Below are 18,618 nucleotides of genomic sequence, written 5' to 3' on the forward strand. Positions count from 1 at the left end.
TATTAAGTTTATTATTATCTCAAATAAAAGCTTGTTGGTTTTGAGATCACTATAAAAATTTTTGAATTTTTATCGAAATTGTTTTCAATCTTTTAACACTATTGTGTGTGTATTGTGGTTCGTGGTTGCAGAGATATACAATTTTCAAATCGGGACATTCTTTTTGAAAGATCCTGTATATATGTGATTTTTATCCAGTTTGATTTTTATTTGATATGATATCACATATTTATTTTTTTTATTTATATATACAGGTAGTCCTCGACTTACAACGGGGTTCCGTTCCAACGTCTCCGTCGTAAGTCGAGGGCTTTTTTTAATTCTTGATTTGTTTGATTTCTGTTATAATATTTTCATAAATTTGGTTTCTATTTAACTTAAACCATTAAAAATGTATAAACTTACATAAACATTTATAAATTATTTATTACCACATATACATATAAATACAAAATTAAGAAAGAAAAATTTAAGGAAAAAATACATAAACACATTAAAAATATGTGCAGGTACTTTAATTTGAAATTTCTTAAAATATTAGTTAACATAAACAAAATCCTTATTAATGATGTCTTTAATTAAACAGGTGAGTAACTGTCACTCATTTGGATGATATGGTTATTTCTCGCGATCGGGAGTAGCTTTTTTAATCAAAAAATTGGTTAATGTTGTCTTTTTTTTTTTCTTTATATATTTCGCGATAACATCTGACTGCTTCTCGAATTTGCTTTTCGAATTTAGCGAAGCGATCAGTGTCTTGATCCATATTTTCGAGTAGCAGAAGTCCTTGATTTAGCTTAGAAAATACTTCAGCTAATCTTTTTACAGTAAATGTTTTTAACAATTTCTCTTCATCTTCCTCGTTATTCCTTTCTTCTTCTTCTACAACTCTTTCGTTTTGGAAAATCAAGTCTTGATCAGTCAGTTCGCCTTCTTCATGATCTGCTAATTCTTTCATATCAGTAATATTGATTTCTAAATCCAGTTTTCTTGCAATTTCAACGATTTCTTCTCCAATTTATCCTAACATACTATGCTCACTGTACTCTTCGAGTGTCTCCTGCGGCAGTAACTTCTTCCAAATTCTTCGCATACGTTGTTCCAATACTTCCTTCCATGAAGTTCCAATGTTCTGGATACATTGGTTAATATTGTAATTTTTCCAAAATTCGCTTAATGTTATAGAATCGTTGTCCATTGCTGTTATTGCTTGAGAAAATGTAGTTTTCAGATAATATGTATTGAATGTAGCAATCGATCCTTGATCCATAGGTTGAATCACAGCTGTTGTATTGGGCAGTGGATACATCACATTTGTTTTCATTGAAATCGCCGATATGAAGAGGATGATCTGGAGCATTGTCAAGGAGCAATAGAATTCTGCAATGTGATATATGTATGTATATGCAGACAGCAAAGTTAAATTAGAGAATTTTTAATAATTTTTGGCCGTCGTAAGTCGAGGACTACCTGTGTGTGTGTGTGTGTGTGTGTGTGTCAGGGGCATATATTCAGGATATGTCTTGCACATCCACAAAAGGGCAATATCACTGATATTATATTTTTGCATTTATTCCTGTTAAAGACTCCCCTAATTGTTTCCTATCTTAAAACAAACACATTGTCTCCCACTCTACTGTACTCTACACAGATTTGGCAATTAATTGCATTGGACCAATTAAGATGAGCATTGATACATTATGCACTCTTAAAACTTTCATACATCGATAAAAAAAAAATACAACCTATGGTCAAATTGACGTGAATTTTGTATCATGGGTTGCATTAGCCACACAGCAGACACCCAACTGAAATGGGCACTCAACACCACTGATATTATTGGGTAAAATCACACACACACACACATATATATATGTTAAAAGTATTAAATGGCTAAAGACTGAGATTAATATAAAAAGTTTTTTAATTGCACAACTGATTTCGTCTAACATAGACTTCTTCAGGTGCTTAGAAAACATAAGAATCCCAGTAAGGAATTAGTGGAACTGGATCTGAACAGTATTAAAAAATGCAGCAAAAACACTGTAGAGGCTAAAGCCTAGATGAGTTTAAAAAGAACAATCTCCAATTGTAATATTAGGCACATACGTGCGTCCACAATCTCGCGCATGCCAATATTGAATTTGGCTCTGCCATTCAATATTGAATGGCAGAGCTGTGGCAGTCTGATAAGTTGTAGCTTAAATTACTGTTGATATGAACAGGATTTAGGATTATTTCTTTCTATCTCATCATAACAATGGTGAAGATTGTTAGACTTTTCCCAGAGTACTAGATGTGGGAGGTCCTCCTTGTTCGAATTTGCTGAAAACAGGACATGACTAGATAATGCGCTGCTCGAGTTCTTTTGTAGTTGATGTTTCTTTGGTGTTCTTCGATACAGAGTTAGATTGATTTTTCCATCTGTCCAAAGTAAGGTTTGCCACAATTGCAGAAAATTTGATAAATGTCAGGATATTTGAGACCATTATGATTAGTCTTTGGTTGACTGAGAAGGGAATGTAGCTTAGGCTGTGTTGTGAAGGTCTGAATGTTAAATTTTCTTAAGATTTTTGCTAATTTTGGAGAGAGACAGCTGATGCAAGAAATGGAAATACTGCCCTTAGAAACTGTAATATCTTCATTACGGTGTTGGGGAGGATTGAAAAGGAGTTTGTTGATAATTTTCTTTGAATAGCCATTTAACTAAAATGTGCTTTGAAGATGATTAAGTTCGTTGCTAAAGATCATGTTCATCAAAAAGTAGTGAGTGAGCCCGGTGTCCAAGAGTAGATATGATGCCGAATTTCTGCGGAGGGTAACATGGTGAGAATCAGCATGGAAATATGTCTGTATGGGTCGGTTTCCTAAAAATAATGATTTTGAATATATACAGGGTGTTCGGGATAAATTTGACAGTTTCATAAGGAAAAAGAAAATCTTCTTTGTATCTATTAAATTTAATGAATTGACAAAAAAACATTACAGGCAGAGTTAATTACAATACTATCAACAAGATTTACTCAAAATAACCACCATTAGCATCGATCACAGCTTCAATTCTGCTTCGGAACCTCGAACAAGCTGATGCTACAGTCTCCCTGGGAAGGGCCGCAAAAACTGTTTTAATTTTATCCATTAACTGGGCTTTTGTATTACTGGAAGTGCGATTGGTGTCTTTTTCAACTGCGCCCCATACAAAATAATCCATGGGGTTAAGGTCTGGGGAGTTTGGAGGCCAAACATTTGGACTGGTGAAGTCGTAGAAATTTTCAGACAACCATTTTTGACTTTTCCCAGAGGTGTGGCAAGGGGCCGAATCCTGCTGCCATACATACGGCCTACCATTGGCTACCCTTGTTATCCAGGGCTTGACTACAGTTAGCAACTCCACGAACAAAGCCCGAATTCCAATGCCAGGGTTCTTCAACACCTGTTCCTGCAGATTTGCGAGGAATTCTGCTGTACGAACGCAATCAGATCGTCTGCTAGGGATCTTTCTTCTTGCTACATCCTCGTAGTCACCATTGCAAGTCTCTAGTTCATGCCTGATTGTTTTTACTGTATTCAGGGAGCATTGGGCAGCAGTCGTAATATCCTTATTTTGATGGCGGGCACGAATCATCATGATACAAGTTATTCTCTTCCATGATTCAGGTGGGTTCCAGCTATCCATCCTTTCTGACATCTTGTATATGAATGAAGAAGGGTCCAAACTTTTAAATGAAGAGAAGTGTGTGTTAATACATGTAACTTACGGAAAAATATAATTAATTATAAATATGTCAAATTTATCCCGAACACCCTGTATATGAAAAAAATGCTTAAAATGTCATAAAATCCTAAAGAGCATTAAAAAAAAAAAAAAAAAGGTTTATGGATAAATTCTTTATCCATAATTCATCTTAAGAAAATTCTTCATAGGAAAATTTCATGAGAAAATTGAAATAATATTTAATCATATGAAAAACATGCAAAACAAGAACTACTTTAGAAAATAGTTTCTTTCTGTATTATTCTGTATTTATTTCTAATTTATTCTGTATAGAAGTGAAATTAATATTTTGCATTTTACTGATTGGTGAGTTCTCTAATTTCTGTTTTAGTAGATGGGATATTAATTTTTTACAAAAACTGATGGTGTGTTAAGGTTAAGGGCACCAAATTTAAGAATGTTTATTTTTATAACCGTTCACTATTTTTCTGAGCACTTAACATTCATCCAGATGTGATGTAATGATTTTGTACTGAACTAATTCAGAATATGAGGCAGTTTGATTTATAGAATACCCATGTATTTTTGAACTGACGCCACCTTTCTTGCATAGTAAAGAGATTTTTGAATCTATTATTGTTTTACAGGGCTAGTTTAAGACTAAATGTGCACCTCTGAGCAATTAAAGAATGACATTAAAGTTACATAAATCCTTTCTTGGTGTAAATTACCTCAAGGCAAAATTTTCATCTAAGACTGAAATACTAGTCTTCACCTTATTTCCCAATACTATACTACTATTTTATGAGATGAAATTTTAAAATTGATATTTGATAATGTTTTCTTGACTGGAAAAAAAGGAGCAAAAAATGCATGATGCATGCTCCCAAAGTGAAATATATGGTTAATTTTTGGCTTGATTTAAAAAAAAAAATTTTAAAAAATGTATATTATGAAATGAAAATATCCAGTTGGTATTTTGTATGGACAATATTTCGATGTAATGTGCATTGGGAACAAAACCACATACTATTAAATGGATCCAGTAATTCACAATAAAGTGTACAGAATTAGGCTGTTTAAGCTTGCACTGGCAGAGTTTGTTCTATTGGAAGTGAAAGAGTATAAAACAGTTCCTCTATACAAAGGAGGCTCTAAAGACAGGTTAGAATTATAGAGTAGTCAGTATCTCAGGAGTGATAGTTAAGGTATTGAAGAATTCAGGAATGGGTGGATAGGAATGTCTGTTCTATGGAATATCTGAACAGCATGTCTTCTTGCCTTAGTAGTGTATTCACTTTTTGTACTAAAGCACAGTGGTGAGTTGGATAAAGGAATTGACTGCACTGTAATGCTAGATTTTGCAAAGGCATTTGATAGAATATTATGCGAAAGTCTTATGTAAATTGAAGAAAATAGAGATGAATATTTAAAGCTTGTGATAGTTTAAAATTCACCTTGATATTCCTAACTCTTTAATGCCTGATAGCTATTGGAAGTAGTATATGGTGGAGCATAATCAAGGATAAGGCAAATAACCAATAGTATTGGAATTGCTTAAGCTAGATAACTGGGAGAAGATTCCATTTATCCTCTACATTGCCTTTTAAAGAGTGTAGATAACTGATAGGGTTTGTGACTTATTGTCTTGTTCTCACCTTCCTGTGGTTTATCTGCTGTATATATCAATCTAGTCACTAAACAAATGAGGATGGGCTGACAGTTTGAGATTTAGCAGACTAAATTGCATTCTAGTAAATTGTAATTTGTGTTACTGTGATGAATTCTGTGTAAGCACCAAGATAGTCTAATTGAATGACAGGTATTTAAGTAATGTGGCCAATTTCAAAATAAGAAATTAAATGATGAGACTTGATTGTTTATGTGGTCTCTCAGAAGGTTCTACTAAAGAAAAGAAAAAGTGGAAAAGTTTTTTGAGTCAGAGAAGGAAAGCTGACATTAAGGAAAAGCTGGTCCTTGTTAGAGATCTAAATAGCAAAGACGTGAATACAGATATAATAGAAATGTTTTTGAAAAATTTGGAGAATTGAGCAGAGTTAATAATAATGGTAAGTTCATGCTGGATTTCTCTGTACATGGATTAATCAATACTAATACCATATTCCAACATAATGTGCACAAATTCACATGGGAGAAGATGCAAAAAATCTCATCTTCTATTTTATTGTTGATGGTGATATCCTCATGCCACTAGGATATTAAAATATATGATGGACTTGAAATAGGAAGTGATCATTCAGTTTTAAGCTGGATAAAAATGAATATCATACTGAAAAGGAAAATATGTAAAAAAAGTTTTGAAAAAATTGGTCAAGAATCTTTCAGCAGTAAACTGTACACTTTTCTTTTATGTTGTTTGTTCCTCCCCATTTCCTTAGATTATTATATAGCCACACAATTTTCCTTATTAAAAATTGAAATCAAGTCATTCTTATTTAAATTCAATCTACAGTAATTAAAATTATCTAATAACTTAATTTTTGAACATAACAATTTTTTCATGATTATTTTTATACATACTGCATTATTAAAACATCTATTAAATTTAAATAATTAATATAACATAATGGGGTGCTTAAGGGTCAAAGCTGTATAACCGAGAGGAGACCTCCACATAACCTTTAAAGGAATCCGGAGAACCGACCAGGGCTTCTGACCTAATGTCCAATCCTCACCTTCTCATGGTGCACCCTGTTGGGTATCTGCCTGGATAGTGAATGAAAGAGGATAGGCTGACAATTTGGAATTTAGCTGACCATATTGTATTCTTATTGGCTTAAACCAGTATACAAAGTGATGGTACAACATGACAAAATTTCATGCCTGTTAAACAAGGTCCCCGTTGTTTTCACCAGGGAACCAGGGCGAACAGCGAAAAGTCAGCTACTGGAACAAATCTGAAAAAACACCCCAACTCAACATCACCAGAGTTAAAGATCGGTACTATCAACATATTGAAAGTTTATTTTTCACTTGGTTAGAGTATAATAAATTTAGTTTAATCCTTTATCCAAGTGTGAGCAAACAAAGTTTGCGCCTGAAAGTATCTTCAGGACTGGGGTAAGGTGGTACAACACCAGGGCAACTCATTGCAAAGGTGGAGCAAGTTACCAACACTCCTGTCTCAGCATCTCCTATAATGCAAAACACATCTCCTTGCGGATATGTCTAATGTTATGCAGGGAAGATGCATAACATTAGACATCCGCAAGGAGATGTGTTTTGCATTATAGGAGATGCTGAGGCAGGAGTGTTGGCAGCTTGCTCCACCTTTGCAACGAGTTGTCCTGGTGTTGTACCACCTTACCCCAGTCCTGAAGATACTTTCAGGTGCAAACTTTGTTTGCTCACACTTGGATAAAGGATTAAACTAAATTTATTATACTGTCAACATAAAAAGCCTGAATGGCAAAGAAATGGAGCTAGCTGAGGAATTAGATAAGTACCAGATTGACATAATAGAGGTGACTGAAACAAAAAAGACAAAAACTGGTGAAATCTTTCTGAGTAATAAATATAAAATATTATATTCTGGAAATGACAATCAAGGAAAAGAAGGCATAGCCATAGTATTCAACATAAAATACGAGGCTAATCTTCTTGAATGGCACTCAGTCTCAAGTAGAGTGATATGGACTAATATCAGAATGGGGAATTGGACAATGAGATTTATTTGTGCCTATGGTCCCACAGAAGGTTCTACTAAGGCAGAAGTGGAGGAATTTTTTGATGCTTTAGAAAAAGCAACTGACACAATGAAAAAGGAAAAGTTGGTCCTTGTTGGGGATCTAAACAGCAGAGTGGGAAATGATTGTAAGACATACAAAAATATTTTGGGAAAATTTGGAGAAAAGAGCAAAGCTAATAATAATGGCAAATACATGTTGGATTTCTGCTCAGGACATGGACTGGTTATTACTAACATCATGTTCCAACATCAAAATGTGCACAAATTCACATGGAGGGAAGAAGCAAGGAATAAGAAACGTCTCATTGACTATGTTATTGTTGATAGTGATGTTCTCTCTCTCTCTCTCTCTCTCTCTCTCTCTCTCTCTCTGGTGCAGGACACTAGAGTGTACAGAGGATTTGAAATTGGAAGTGATCATTATTTAGTCTTGAGCAGGATAAAATTGAATTTCATATTGAAAAGAATAACATATAAGAAAATAAGTTGAGTAGCTCTCAGATGTGAACTGTAGACTAAAATACACAAAGATTATTGAAGAAAAAATGAAAGAGTTTGAAAACATGAACCAAACCTTGGAGATTCAGTGGCAAGCCTTGAAGAAAACCCTGATTGATTCAGCCAGAGAGGCATGTGGTAAGGTAGTCTGCAAGGATAGAAAAATCAAAACTCCATGGTGGACACAGGAAGTTAAAGAGGCAGTGAATGAAAAGAAAAAGCATATCAAAAGTTCCTGGCAAATAAGTCAGCTTTTGCTCTTAGAGAATACAGAGACAAATGTAAGAAAGCAAAACACTGTGTAAAACTAGCTAAACCAAAGTCATGGGAGGAATTTGGCAAGAACAAAGAAAATAAATATCAAGAAGGTTGTAAGATATTCTGGAGGTTGTTGAAAAACTTAGAAATGGAGGAAAGAGTGCTGTAAAAGGAGTTAGAGATTATAGAGGTGACATGAAAATGGGAGAAAAAGATATCCTTGAAGTATGGAGTAATTACTTCGAAAAATTGCTAAATGAAACAATCAGTGATAGCACAGTGGTAAAAAACACTCAGCAGACATACAGTCAGGAATACATATCCATACTTGAAGTAGAAAAAGCCATCAAAGGCTTGAAATGTGGAAAGGCAGCAGGAGTAGATGATATTCGACCAGAAATGCTGAAGTATGGTGGTATAAAAGTCTTACAGTGGCTGCACTGCACAGTTAAGAAAGCCTGGACAGAGGGACGAATTCCAGATGATTGGAGTAGAGCTCTAAAATAAAACTGAATGTGAGAATTACAGAGGTATTTCCACTACTGAGTGTTCCTGGCAAGATCTATGCAAGTATTCTTGAGAAACGGTTGAGAAGAATTGTGGAAGAAAAGCTTGCTGAAGAACAAGCTGGATTCAGGCGAAATAGAGGCTGTCAGGATCAGATCTTCATTTTGACAAATAATTGAGAAAGCATGGGAATATAACAAAGATCTGTATTTAAGTTTTGTCGATCTGGAAAAGGCATATGACAAGGTGCCAAGAGAGAGAAGCTGTTCAATATGCCACAGTTATATGGTGTCAATGGGGCATTATATCAAGCAATACTTAGTCTTTATTTGAGTTGTAAGTCAGCAGTTAGAATTGAAGGAAGTACGGGAAGATGATTTAATATTAAATCTCGTGTAAGACAGGGATGTACATTATCCCCCTCTGTTATTCATTATCTATATGAATCACATTATGAAGGAAAGTGGTATTAAACATGATATCAGAATTGGAGATGTTAATGTCAGCTCTTTGTTTTATGCAGAGGATGTTATACTTCTAAATAAATCCGCTACAAGTGTGCAAGATTCCCTGACTAAATTGAATAACTGTTGTAATAGATAATGTATGAAGGTCAGCATTAAAAAGACAATGAAAATAGGTAGAATTGTTGAAAATGTCAACTGTATTGTGAAAATGGGAAACCTGTGGAACAAGTAAAACATTTCAGCTACTTAGGCATGATTTTTAGTGAAGATGGTAAATTAAATATGGAAATAGACTCCAGAATCAACAAAGCTGGTATGGTGGGAAGTCAAATGAATAAATTCATATGGAATAAGAGAGAAATTAGTTGGAACACTAAATTAGCTGTATACAAGACAGTGTTCAAACTAGTTTTAACTTATGGATCTGAGAGCTGGGTCAGAAGTAAAACACTTGACCAAAGACTAGAGACCATAGATATGAGTCCTGAGAAAGATTATAGGTGTGAACAGATGGTATCAATGGCAATATCATATTAAAAACAAGGATATTAGGAAAGAACTTGACATTGTCAGCATCCAGGAATGTGTTAGCAGAGCTAATCTCAGGTGGTATGGTCAGTTAAACAGAATGGGCGAGGAAAGATTAGCAAAACAAGTGTTCTCTGCCAGTTTGGCAGGAAAATTACCCAGAGGAAGACTAAGATATAGGTGGATTGATATGGTACAAAGTGCCTTAGATGATAGAAATATAACATCTGGTAATGTTGGAGTCTTAACAAGTAACAAACTGATGTGGAGGAAAATTGTAGATAGGAAGTTTGTAATGATGTAAATTTTTCATGTAGTACTGTGATATGCTGTACATCCCCTTGAGGTACATGTCAGAAATTTGATGATGATGATAAATTGGCAATAGGTGATAAAGGTGAACCCATTTTCAGACAATATATTTGATAGTAAAATTTTTCTTTTCTATGTAAAGAATGAAAATTTGAGGCAAATAGTTCCTCAAGAATATTTATTGATTCTTCCACAGAGATATTTGTAAACAACAAAACTGTATCTAAACTAGCTAATATGTCTGATGGGAAAATTTGTATTTGAAAGTTTATCTATAAAATGCATTGAGTTTTTCTGTTCAGAAGGAGTTTTTCAGTAGGAGTTTGTGTGTTCAATGTGAGACTTGAGGAGGTTTGATAGGTATTTAGAAAGAAAATATCTAGAATAGCTTCTGCCATCAATTATCAAACAGAGATGGGGGGGGGGAAGCAGAAATGTCTGTTTTTTGTACTTGAGGCACTCCATATAATCTGGGCATGATCAGGCATCTTGATTTCAGTTGTTTAAGATCGTCTGTAAATTCAAAAATATTAGAGATCATATCATATAGTTTTTATATGTGACGATTAAGTGGGATCTGGTCCATTTCTTGAATATGTGAAAAAATCCATTAATATGGAGGAAAGAAATCCACACAGGCATAAATTTATAGGCAAGCTCATTCCATCACCTTGAATGAAAAAGACATCAAAACCTTAAAAAAAAATAGAGCTTTAAAATATTCAAAAAAGTCTCATGGTTAGCTGAGTGGCTATGTGCTTTGCAACCATATGCCTGGGTTCGATTCCCGTCGCTGACATGAGGAGCTTAATTTTCTCAGACATAGCAAAGTTAGCCGGTCTTGGGTGGACTGCAGGGTTTTTCTCCCCAGTTTATCTGGAATTTTTCATCCCACAAGCAGGCAAACCAGTCTTGAGAACTCAAAGCTTCTACAGATGTAGGATACACCAGAAGGCATAGGACTAACTACCTTATCATTGTGTATAGTTGTATATTAAATGAATAGAAAACCCTCAACACTGCAAGGTAAAAGAGGGACAAAGGAAGAAGCAATATTCAAAAATGATGAAATTAGAAGATAACAACTCAAATCCTATTTAATCAGTTTCTCCAAAATGGCTACTCAAGGGTACTAGAAACTTATTTTCTGATGATCCTATCCCATGATAACCCGAAATTAATTGCAAAGGCATGGTATCATTATCAAGGAAAATAGCCTAAATATTAAAATTGGTCAACATCAGATCATTTAACATCCTACAAACTTTCCTTCTTTCCCCTAAAGACAAAGTTCCTTTTTATAAGTATACTGTAGTATTCAAGATTTCATGTTGTGGAAAAGTGTACGTTGGTCAAACCCGGGGGGGGTGGGGAGTGTGAGCAATGTTAAAAAGGAAAGCGAAGAAAAAAGCAGACTCACAGTGCACATGCTTAAAAGAACTGTAAATTAGGCAAGCATCCTCCATGCCTGCTTCGAAAGAGAATTACTTCAACAGATTGTCCAAGGAGTCTTACCAGTCTCTTTCAGTTTATAGAAATAATGGCTGTTATGTTAAACAACTTCCTGAAGATGCTGTCAGCCATATGGACAGCGAAATGTGTCGAAGAAATACATCTGGTATTAATAATAATAATAATAAAAAAGGGAGTTAAATCCTGTTTATTAAGTAAATATTAAGTTAAAGGAAATATATTATTATTATTACATGCATCTTTAGAGGGTCCTAAGACTCATCGAGGGAAGGCACCTACTCTACATCTCTCCATCTCCGTCACATTTATGCAAGTACCATCTACTGCCTACTAGTGGCGGGCAGTAGATGCCACCACCATCACTAGTATTTTCAGAGACAATCACAAATATCGATGCCCATGATGGGATTTGAACCTTTTGGCTAGAGAGCGGATACACTCACCATTTGTCTAACCAGGCCGGAAAATTGAAAATGTGCTTTTCTTAATTCCTTTTTTTTTTTTTATAAAATTGGTCTGTTTTGCACTGCAAAAAGCAAGAGGAAAATGTGGACCATAAATAGCATAAAACTTTCAAAGGTATTTTTGTATAAACTTTTATAGCAAGTCACTCATGACAGGCTACATTTTAGTAGCCTTTCATGGGACTTTTTGTACTGGCACACTCTCCACTACAATAAACTATTCCTTTGGTTTCAACAAATTTAAAGTGGAAGTCAGCTGTTATTCAGGAATACAGAACTTTTATGAAGAGTGGGATATTTTATCCTGAGCACTTTGAACAGAATGCTCTATTTTGAAATCTTGCATGACTCCAGTAAACGGCAAACCCTTCAAAGTACATACCTCATGATCAATAGTTACTAAGAATTAAAAAAAAAGTGTAGTACATTACATAAACTCATCATCTGCCAACACTTTGGTGGAACATTATATAAATTTTAAATTCAGTACGTAATTAGGCAAACTTAATCTGTTTGCACTTTTTTCTTCTATGGTATGGCTCAAAAAAAAAAAAAAACTGTACTGAACTTCGATATGAACTTCAGTACACGCACTATGAGATATGCTGTTTGACTGCATGCACATTAATAGAAGAGAACATGCAGAGTACGTCGTTACATTTAGCTGCAGCAGTGGTGTTGACGGATGAGATGTTTATTGTTGAGCATTATTTTCATTCATATGGAATTGGTAGAGCAAATGGTTTAAACCTATAGCATGTTTGTGAGCAGTTTGTTTGTTGTTTCCGTAAGCAATAGTGTCATCATTGCCTTAATTGAGAGGTTATGATGTACCAGAAGTGTTCTGCTGCAATGCAGAGGGCATTCAGAGGAAACCGTGAATTGTTAACAGAAATGAGAATTGTGGATGTGTGCTGAAGCAAGTGTTACACAGTATCTGAAATGCAGTCAACAAACAGCAGTAAAACTTGGGATGCTGAGGTAGTCACTACAGAGAATCCTTAACGAGCTGGGTGCCTTTTTGTGTCATTCAGCGGGTTAGTGCTTAACAGCAACTGATTATGCTGCATGGCAGGAATACTGTGTGCACATGCTTGTCAATATCTATGAAGTTCTGTCCTTCCTCCATAATGTCTGGTTCTCGGATGAAGCGCATTTCCATCTAAGACCAGTGCTTCCCAAACTTATGGATGCCAAGGTCCCCTTTGGAAAAATTAAAATATTTCACGGCTCCCATTGGAAAAAAAAATTGTAATATAGACATATATATTATCATTATAATATTTATTATATTTATATTCAGTACAATTTATATTTAAGATTTTGCAGTTGTAATCTTTTTTGTGCTTCTTATCAATACCCTTGAAATGAAACTTATATGATTAAGCATATATTTACTAATATTCATTAAGCGCCAAAATATGCAGGAAGCAAAATTTGTGAATTAACACCAATGTGTGGTTTTTTCCATTAAAATATAAAAAAGAACAAAAAAGAAATAATAAATAATAAAAATTAAATATGTTTCTTTTAACATTAAAAAAACTACATAGTCTTAAAACATCTTAAATTTGTTTTCATTATTTCACGGCCCACCCCCTCAACAAAATGTATGGCCCCAAGGGGGCTGTGGCCCACAGTTTGGGAAGTGCTAATATAAACAGACAAACCTCCAGAATTTGTATAGGATTTGTCATGCAAAAACATTCCAACATGATGGAGCAACCTGTCACACATGATTCTAGAGCCTATTTATCAGAACACTTCCCTGGGAGGCTCATTTCGAGGTGAACAGAATTCACATACCCTTCATGTTCTCTTGATCTTGCATTATTTGATACCTTCATTTGGAGTATGTTGAAGGAATGGAAATTTCACCATGACCTGCCTTCAAACCTTGAAGTAAAGGATAAAATTACATGATATGCCCAGCAGATGTCCCAATGTTTTCTGAGGTGACCATGAATTTTTGTATGCACTACAAAACCTGTCTTGAAAGACAAGATGCCCATTTCGAGCACATAATCTACCCTCATTAATGCTTTATTTGACCAAATTCCACTGATAGTTGTGGATGTATATATCATTATGTGTAAACATATATTTCTTTGTTAATAAACCCATTTACTCCGTAACATATCATTGTAATCATTCAGGACTTTTTGCACCATACCATACATTTTGAATTACCTGATTGCTTATGCTCATATTAACTTATCCTTTTCCACCCTGCTCCAGCTCCTGAAAAAAAATTCAAGATATTATTGTAATTAAAATATTCATATTTTCTTACAGATAAAAAAGGAGAATGAAATTTTGATTGTTATTTTCTACGTTCTAAGCATATTTGAGCCAGTGTATATTGTGTTCAAGTTTTATGATGTAAGTACTGCTTATAAACATTGATGCCATTTTTAAAATTTTGATTATGCTGAAATTAAATTTTAATTCAAATAATAGCATTTGCTTTACACGAATGTCGCATTTATCAATCTTGTTCACTGATATTATTTAACTCTAATTCAGTTATGTAGATTAAACATAAATGTGTTTTACATTTAAAAAGAAGAAATGTTTTATTTTGAACTAGAGTGACGAAAAAAAAAAGCATACAAAGCTCGCAAATGACTTAGCCACTTTATTGTTGTTATCAGATGTATACAACTTAGTACTGCACTATAAATTTACTACTCACCTAGTTGACCCAGTGGATAGCATCTTCAAGTCATGGATCAACAGGTTGTGCAATTGAATGCCTTTATGGATGTTTATGATTGTCTTTAGGTGTAGATGATTTTCATCGCCAGCTTGAGACTATTGTGTAGTTTATTAAGCTTGAATTCTAGAGAGCAGAGTTTTTATACTGTTTAATTCTTATTGCATTTACACAACATGAAGATAAACTTCTTGATTGGAAGGCAGTTACTTGGACAAATAGACTATGAAACTTATTTATGCCTATGATCCCACAGAAGGTTCTTGTAAGAAAGGAGTGAGTCATTAGAACAGGTGGCTGACATAAAGAAAATGAAAAGAGTGATCCTTGTTGGAGATCTGAACAGCAGAGTAGGAAATGAATCTCACCAGGTATGTAGGAATATTTTGGGAAAATTTGGAGAAAAGGGCAAAGCAAATAAGTGTTTACTAGACTTCTGCTCAGGACACAGACTAGACATTACTAACACCATCTTTTGACATAAAAATGTACACAAGTTCACGTGGAGAGAAGATACAAAAAAATAAGTAAAGTGTCATCGACTACATCATTTTTAATAGTGATATCATCATACTTGTTCAGGATACAAGAGTGTACAGAGGATTTGAAATTGGAAGTGACCATTATTTAGTACTAAGCAAGATAAAAATGGATATCACATTTAAAAGAACAGTATGTAAGAAAGTTTTAAAAAAGAATTAAAAGATAAACTGTAGACTCGACTATACAAACATTTATTGAAACAAAAATGAAACATATTGAAGAAAAGAATCAAATCTTGAAGTCTCATTGACAAACTCTGAAGAAGACATTGATTCAGCTAGGGAGGTATGTGGGGAAGTTGTCTGCAAAGATAGAAAAATAAGAACACCATAGTGGAGGACACAAGAAGTTAAAGAAACAGTCCTGGATAAGAAGAAAGCATACCAAAAGTTCCTAGCTAATGAGTTGGGAGATGCCCTAAAAGAATATTGGAAAAAAATGTAAAAGAACTAAGCCATGTGTAAAAGTAGCTAAACAAAAGTCATGGGAAGACTTTGGTAAGAGTATGAAAAATAGATATTAATGAAGGTGGCAAAATGTTTAGGAGGCTATTGAAGAAGCTTTGAAATGGAGGAAAGAGTGCTGTAAAAGGAATCGGAGATAAAATTGACATGAAAACTGAAAATAAGGATATCCTAGATATCTGGAGTAATTACTTTCAAAGACTGTTTGAAGACTGTTTTTCATGTAGTGCTATCATATCCTGTACCCCCCCCCCCCCTTGAGGGTACATGTCAGGAATTTGATGACTGTTTGAACCAAGTAGTAACAAAACTGTACTAGAATATTTTCAAGAGGCGTACATATCAATACTTGAGTTAGAAAAAGGCATCAAAAACTTGAAATGTGGAAAGGCAGCTGGAGTAGATGATATTAGACCATGAATGCTTAAATATAGAGGTATAAAAGTTTTGCAGTTGCCAGGCCCTCTGTATAATTCAGAGGGCCTAGTTGGAGGTCGAATTCCTAATGATGGGAGTAGAGCCCTCATATAGTATCTATTTTTAAAAAAAGGAAATAAAGCTGAATGTTAAGATTTACAGAGGAATTTCTCAACTGATTGTTTCAGATAAGATTGTGGAAGAAAAACTTAGAGAAGAACAAGCTGGGTTCAGGCCAAATAGAGGTTGCCAAGATCATATTTTCACATTAAGACAAATAATTTAGAAATCTTGGGAACATGATAGGGATCTGTACTTAAGATTTTAAATCTGGAAAAGGTATATGAAAAGGTGCTCAGAGAAAAGCTTTTCACAACACTACAATTATATGGGGTGAATGGAACATTATACAGAGCAGTACATAGTCTGTATTTGTCAGTCTTCAGTTAAAATTGAAGGAAATATAGGAAGATGGTTTGATGTAAAATCGGTGGGGGGGGGGTAAGACAAGGATGCACTTTAAGAGTAGAAATGCATCTATGAATAAGGATGCATCTCTACTTTTATTCATCTATATGGAGCATTTTATGAAAGAAAGTGGCATTAGACCTGATATTAGAATTGGATATGTCAAACTTTGCCTTTTCTTTATGCAGATGTACTCTTAAACACATCTGATGCAAGTCTCCAGGATACTCTAATTAAATTGAATAACAGCTGCAACAAACTTGGTATGAAAATCAGCAATAAAAAAACTTTGAAAATCGGCAGAAATATTGAACACATCAACTGCATTTTGAATGGAGAGCCTCTAAAATGAGTAAAATATTTCAGCTATTTAGACACAATTTTAGTGAAGATGTGAAGATAAATCTGGAAATAGACAACAGAATAAACACAACTGGTATGTCGGGTAGCCAGCTAGAGAAATTAGCCAAAACAGCAGACTAGCAGTATACAAGACAGTTTTCAAATCGGTTTGGAGTTAGAAATAAAGCACTTGAACAAAGACTAGAGACCTCAGATCTGAGGGTTCTTAAAAAAAAATTAGTGGAGTTAACCAATGGCATCAGTGACAGTATCATATTAAAAATGAAGATATTAGAAAGGAACTTGACATTGTTAGCATTCAAGAATGTGTCAGCAGAACTAATCTAAGGTGATATGGCCACTTAAATAGAATGGATAAGGAAAGGTTAGCAAAACAGGTGTTGGATGCCAAGATGGCAGTAAAGTGATCTATAGGAAGACCAAGGTCCATGTAGATTAATTCAGTCAGAAGTACCTTAGAATCAAGAAATGCTAGATATGACAATATTGGAACACAAACAAGTAATAGATTGATTTTGAGGGAAATTGTGGATGGGAGGTTAATATTAATGTAAACTTGATCACGTAGTGCTATTAGTAGCCTGAACACCCCTTGAGGGTATATCAGGATGATGATGAAATATAAACCATTTAATAAACATCCTTTTGTAATTTATTATTTTGTTTAGCATTCCTATTCAGGTTGGAATGTTTCAAGTTTTTTATTTTTTGTCAAATCAGAGTTTGAATGGTGGTGCAGCTGTGTTTCTGAACTGTAATTATAAAATCACATATGTTCCACAATTAAAAAAAATATATATATATATTTATTTATTGTATAAATAGTTTTTCATGTTACATGTTGTAAAATGTTATCAGCCTAAGTGAAGAATTTGAAGAAAGAAACAGTACAGTGCCCGTGTTACATTAGAATCCCTCTATACACGCAATCACGTGTTAGGATAAAAATGTTATTGGCTTAAGGGTCAAAGCTGTATAACTGAGAGGAGACCTCCACATAGCCTTTAAAGGAATGAGGAGAACCGACCAGGACTTCTGACCTAATGTCCAATCCTCACCTTCTCGTGGTGCACCCTGTTGGGTATCTACCTGGATACTGAACGAACGAGGATGGGCTGGCAATTTGGGATTTAGCCGACCAATTTGTATTCTTATTGGCTTAAACCAATATACAAAATGACGGTACAACATGATAAAATTTCATGCCGGCTGGGGCTTCGCCCGGTTAAACAAGGCCCCCTGTTGTTTTCTCCAGGGAACCAGGGCGAACAGTGAAAAGTCAGCTACTGAATCAAATCTGAAAAAACATCCTGTACATCCCTTGAGGGTACATGGCAGGAATTTGATGATGAAATTTAAAATACAACCTATTTAATACAATTGAGGATTACAATTTTCTGGACTTTAGGGATGGAAAAGCATCATTACCTTAACGTCATTACATGGACTTTTCACATTAACCTGTGAAAACTCCATGTCTCATTATGCACTGTTCCATTTTAAGTGTTCAAAAGTGTAGCTAACTGTTAAATATCTTAAGTTTCCTTATTCTATTTAATACAACCACAGCAATGAACTAATTACTCACTCCATCCAGGACGAAATAATTCTGCCTTCATACATCATCCTGAAACGACAATCCTTTGTTACATTAAATGTGAACCCTTAGCTTTGTTGTATTGGTTAGTTAATACAATGGAACTCCTCTATAGCAAG

At 34.5% G+C, this 18,618-nt stretch overlaps 1 protein-coding gene across 1 annotated transcript in view; it reads left to right on the forward strand.

Moving 5' to 3' along the window:
• Positions 1-18,618, forward strand: part of LOC150101763 (uncharacterized) — a 159,718-nt gene that overhangs the window by 94,963 nt on the left and 46,137 nt on the right. Inside the window, exon 6 of the mRNA XM_090400450.1 lies at positions 14,227-14,313. Coding sequence (XP_090256576.1) covers positions 14,227-14,313 — 87 coding nt within the window. The remainder of the gene's footprint in view (positions 1-14,226; positions 14,314-18,618) is intronic.

This window comes from Typopeltis vanoorti, chromosome 11 (genome assembly GCF_054136105.1).
Source record: "Typopeltis vanoorti isolate ZY-2024b chromosome 11, IOZ_Tvanoo_1.0, whole genome shotgun sequence".
NCBI classification, from domain to species: Eukaryota; Metazoa; Arthropoda; class Arachnida; order Uropygi; family Thelyphonidae; genus Typopeltis; species Typopeltis vanoorti.